Source organism: Aplysia californica, unplaced genomic scaffold (genome assembly GCF_000002075.1).
Source record: "Aplysia californica isolate F4 #8 unplaced genomic scaffold, AplCal3.0 scaffold01038, whole genome shotgun sequence".
Lineage (NCBI taxonomy): Eukaryota > Metazoa > Mollusca > Gastropoda > Aplysiida > Aplysiidae > Aplysia > Aplysia californica.
In genome coordinates, this window is record NW_004798308.1 from 137,589 (window position 1) to 143,088 (window position 5,500).

At 40.8% G+C, this 5,500-nt stretch overlaps 1 protein-coding gene across 1 annotated transcript in view; it reads right to left on the bottom strand.

The window, feature by feature from the left end:
* LOC101847160 (coiled-coil domain-containing protein 150) overlaps window positions 1-5,500 on the bottom strand; it is a gene marked incomplete at its 3' end in the record, with an annotated part of 28,329 nt that overhangs the window by 12,836 nt on the left and 9,993 nt on the right. The window contains 6 exon segments of the mRNA XM_013089764.2: window positions 132-323; window positions 832-993; window positions 3,043-3,220; window positions 3,527-3,636; window positions 4,644-4,751; window positions 5,062-5,198. Coding sequence (XP_012945218.2) covers window positions 132-323; window positions 832-993; window positions 3,043-3,220; window positions 3,527-3,636; window positions 4,644-4,751; window positions 5,062-5,198 — 887 coding nt within the window.

Below are 5,500 nucleotides of genomic sequence, written 5' to 3' on the forward strand. Positions count from 1 at the left end.
AGCGGACACATATCAGTCAAAGCTTACCCAGACACCCTCGCACACATTGATGAACTCACACAGTCATAAATTCTTACAGAACAGAACGACAAGAAGAACAAAAGAAAAGCAAAAACCATCTCCCCCCTGACCTTCGTATACTTGGCCTGCAAGCTCTGACTGAGACTTCGCAGCTGGGAGATGTCCCCTTGCTCTCGCGACACCTCATCGAAGTCCTGCCGCAGCTGGTTAATGGTCGACTGCAGCTTGCCGTTCTCGTAGGCCAGACGGTTTTTCTGCTCCATCATTTCGTTGAGAGTTTCCTCCACCTTGCGCTGCGTGGTCTGAGGAAAGCGAGAATTGGTTTGTTAGTTGTTGTTTTTTGCATTAGTTTAAATCATGAACATGATAATAATTATAATAATAATAATAATAATAATAATAATAATACAATAACAGTAATATTAATAATAATAATAATAATAACAATAATGGTAATAATAGTAATAAAAGTAATAGTAATCGTAAGAAGAAGAAGAAGAAGAAGAAGAAGAAGAAGAAGAAGAAGAAGAAGAAGAAGAAGAAGAAGAAGAAGAAGAAGAAGAAGAATGATAAAAATAATAATGGTCGGTCAGTCAATGTCTGATGATAACCAGTACATCTGCAGAAGAGACTATATTCTTAAGCGAAATAGAAGAACGAAAGCTGTGGTCAAACCGACTCATTCTGACAAAGAAAAGTTTGCCACATTTTGAACTGCAACAAAAACAGCTCGCAACAACAGAATGCACACAGACAGACAGAGGGAAGGGCGAGGAAGGTCAATGACCTTATTGACCCCATTGACCTCACCTGCTGATGCTGCAGACCTCCTAGCCTCTCAAGCAGCTGGGCCTTGTCTTGTTCCAGACGAGAGCACGTTGCTCGCAGCGACTCCGCCTCGACGCAGCTGGCCTGGAGCTCGGTTTGCAGACGCGACCGCTCCGACATCAAAGTGTCCACCGTCTGATTGACCTGTTAGTTAGAGGGGTTTTAGTAAGAGTTTTACGGCACTTGCAACACAATAAGGTCATATAAGTGCCAGAAGAGTAGAGGTGTTACAAGAGAGTAACATTAACAACAAACATAAAAAGATGGACGAGAGATCAGGACGATAGATGTTTGGTAGTAAAGAAGGAGCAAACCACACCAGAGCACCCGCCAACCACCCGCCCCTGTTAGTTAGAGGGGTTTTAGAATAGAAAATAGCTATCATCGCCATCGTAACAAACTCACCATAACACACTCGTCATAATACACTCGCCACAACACATCTCGAGGTACGCCAAGTAAACTATGGTAAGTCATGTTTTTCAAATTTTACAGGACAGGCAAAAAAATGGATTTTCTTGAAGCGTTTTGGGTGGATCAACTTCATTTTCATAAGGGAGCCTACAAATGCCAAGACGACGTTTCAAGAAAAACATGACTTACCATAGTTAACTTAGCGGCCCTCGATCTATTTTTTTTTAAAAACAAGTCTGTTGAGACATTTCAACGACCCATGATCAGCACTATTCAAGGACCACCCCCCCCCCCCTCCCCCGAGCGAGTGTTGAGTTCTTGCGTGCTGTCAGCATTGCTGACCACTTATGACGTCACAGTGCCAGAAGGAAGAGAGAGAGAGAGAGAGAGAGAGAGAGAGAGAGAGAGAGAGAGAGACAGACAGACAGACAGACAGACAGACAGACAGACAGACAGACAGACAGACAGACAGAGAGAGAGAGTTTTAGTTTTAGTACGAGTTTTACGGCACTTGCAACACAATAAGGTCATGTAAGTGCCGAAGAATAGATTATGTGTTACAAGAGAGTAACAACAAACACAAAAAAGAAGGAGGGGAGATAAGGACGACAGATGTTTGATAGGAAAGAAGGAGAGAGAGAGAGAGACAGAGAAACAGAGAGAGACAGAGAGACAGAGAGACAGAGACAGAGAAACAGAGAAAGAGAGAGAAACAGAGAGAGAGTCAGAGACAAAGCAAAAGAGAGAAAGGGAAAGAGAGAGAGAGAGAGAGAGAGAGAGAGAGAGAGAGAGAGAGAGAGAGAGAGAGAGAGAGAGAGAGAGAGAGAGAGAGAGAGAGAGAGAGAGAGAGAGAGATCTTTTCAAGTCCTCTACGAAAATTGCTCTTGCTCTACCCTTATCTCTCTTATCTTCTATTTACCCGCAGAGCAAGATGTTTCAGGTCTTTAACTCTGTTCATGTGTCGTAGAAACTTTTTTTCCGTAAGTATTTTACTGCGTTCGCAACTGCAAAAGGTCATATGAGCACGCGGGACACATTAAAAAATTTTCCGTCAGTAGGAAATTTTGAATATTGCACGGGTGATGGCCGATGTCTACTCTTATCGATTTTAGGACCATCAAGGAATCTTTAAGGTGCGCAACCCGCACTCGAGACCTCCGTGATCTTTTGCCCATATCCGAGAAGGCTAGGTGTAGATCTTTCCTACCATAAGCTCAGGTGTGTGGATGAAAGACAGCGGTAATAAGGAGCCAAGCAGCAAGCTCAATTTGTGTGAAGTGCCTTACCCAAGGACACAACGACAGGCCCCTAACGGGATTCGAACGCACAATCTTACGGCTGTGAGTCTGGGAGCCTAACCACTAGGCCATCGAAGCCACAACATTCATAACAACCTAACATTCATAAAGTTGAGAAAAAGGGAAAAGTGACAACCGCCTTTCCTGCCCACGTCCTTTGTGACTCATAGGAGGAGAGGAAGATAGGACTAACGCTAACATTACTTAAATGCAATCCCACATCATCACTCATCACCACCATTATATCTAAAATCATCACCGCTCTCAGATCAATGACTTACATCTATAATCCTGAAATCTCTATCTGCTATTACAGTTACTTGTTATACTAAGTATGCACGTATTACACTATTAGACACAATCATATGCACTTTTTTTCTACTAATCAGATGGCGTCAATCTCATATAAATGGGCAAGGGATAAAAATAAACAACAACAAAAAAAGACAACCCCCCCTTCCTCGTCAGAAGAAATGTTCACCTCCTCCAGGAGACTCTCCTTGTCCCGCAGCACCAGCTGTTTCTCTCCCTCCATGGCCTCCAGCTGAGACTTGAGCGTCGCCAACTCCACCTCCAGCCCGTCGGCCGCCGCAGAGAACTCCTGGTTCTTCTGGTTCAGGCTCTGCTTTGTCGTGCGCAGCTCATGCTCCAGAGAATCCCTATCATAAAACAAAACAAAACAACATTTGATTAATTGTGAGGCTTACTTACTTACTTACTTGGTTGGAGAATAGGCATGCATCAAAAAAAATTGAGTATGTAATTTGCTTAAGATTATAATTGTTTATATTGCTGTTCATTTATATTAAGCATGTGACTGTAAGCCTGTGTGCGTGCGCATGCATGTTTGTGCGTGTGTGCATGTGTGCGTGCATGCATGTGTACGTGGTGAAACACCAAATCAATGTGCCAGGATCTGGACAATGAAGATGTATCTTATCTTATCTTATCTTATCTTATCTTACATTTTTCTTTTCTTTTCTCGGAGTTCCGAGGAAAACTTCTCCTTCTCCGACCGGGTACTGCAAAAGTCTTCCTCGAGTGAATTCTTCTCTGCTGCCAGCCTTGTTTCAGACTTCATTTGTAAATCACGATAGACAAATAGAAAGAGAAATAAAATTAATGGACATATAATATACGAATAAAAAGGCTACATTTATTCACAGAATTAAAAAAACAACAACAAAGAAAATAATAGATTAGGGCCTATGAATATTTATGTATGAATGCAAATGCACTTCACAACAACAATCTCACCAGAGGCTCTCAATAGTCCAGTAATTAGTGATCACTAGCTCATAAACAATGTCAAGCAACCTTGATGCTACAGCTGTAACATTGGCTGGTATTTGGATTGTGTTCTTGACCAAGATATGTGAGGCATCATGATGAAATCATCAGGTGCTCGTCAAAATAACGACATCGGAGAAACAGGCATTTTTCCGCCAGTTCGGTAATTTTTATAGAATTTTTGTTTTTTGGCTCAATCTCTTTTATTTGTATATTTTAAAAAACATGTCCAAGTGAATTTTACTGAAAAGCATTTATCTTACTAAAAAAAGATCTATGAGCATGGTATTTGGTGTGCATTTTAAAAAGAATAAAGTTCACTTTTCATAAGCTTTGTACTAAATTTTGAATCATCATTATATTATGATAGTACAGCTGTACTTTTATGTTACTGTCCAGAAGGAACATGCCACTAGATTGTATTCTATGTTAATTACGTAACTACTAACATCTATAGTTTGTACTTAAGAATAATGATGACCTCCACTACTACTTCTATGGAAGTCCATTACTATCAAATTCAACGACAAGCACATCTGGTAGGGGTAGGCAGTTTAATACTTAACAACTGGCACATACTCTGTTCACATGTTCTGCTCGGAAGAGACAGACCACATGGTCTTGTGCTTATATACTGCTCACAACACTGACAAGGGTAATCACTTCGAAAGGATGAAGACAACTCACGACAGTTACGGGCAGTCACTAAGAATAATGGACGAGGACAAATGGACTCTGACTTATTGGGTTAAATCCCTTAACCATGTTTGACAGTGACAACACTACAATTACCTCTTTCGTTTCTTCCTGAAGTTTCTTCAGTTTCTCAAATTCATCACTCAGACTGCGAACACGACTTTGGAGCGTACCGTTCTCCTCCTCCAGACTTTTCTTACTCGCCTGAAAATTAATAAATCAAAAATGAATTTCAGATACAACATACAAAGGACGATATACAAAAAAACATTTGAAAGACTATTTGTTCAAAAAACAACATAACATTATTTTCTGTAAAACTAAAGTTTAACCCTATCCGTATGCCCTGGGATCATTTTGTACTCCCAGGGTTGTATTCTTCATTTTAGAATACTTCTATTGGGAAGATCTCTTTCAGTGTTTCTCAAAAAATCATTTTGACAGACTGCTATGCAAAGCATACTGATTAGATTAACGAGTAAATTTTGTCCATACATCCATCCATCCAACCCACCGATAGCGTATCCACTATGGTCTGCGTCTGCTCCAGCTGCCTGATGAGGTCGGTGTACTGAGCCTGGAGCCTGTTCAGCTCCTGGGAGGCTCGGTGGTTGTCTGTCTGCAGACTGGTGGCGTTGATCATCAGTTTGTCTGCCAAGTCATGTGACATTTTGGAGGAATTAAAAACACACACACAAACAAAAAAACACCCATCAAGAACTAATAATAATATATGAGGAGTCCACAAGAAAAACGGGCGCAGTCACAAACTGGAAATCGTGAGGTTGTCAATTTTAAAAGCTTGTGGACTCATAACTTCAAACTTGTTTGATTAGTGGTTTATTGTTATGTTTGTTGAACGGGAAATCTAACAACAACAATAATCAACCAACAGTTGAACAGAAATACAGTCATGAGTCAACAAGCATTCAAAATTGATACCTTCATGATTG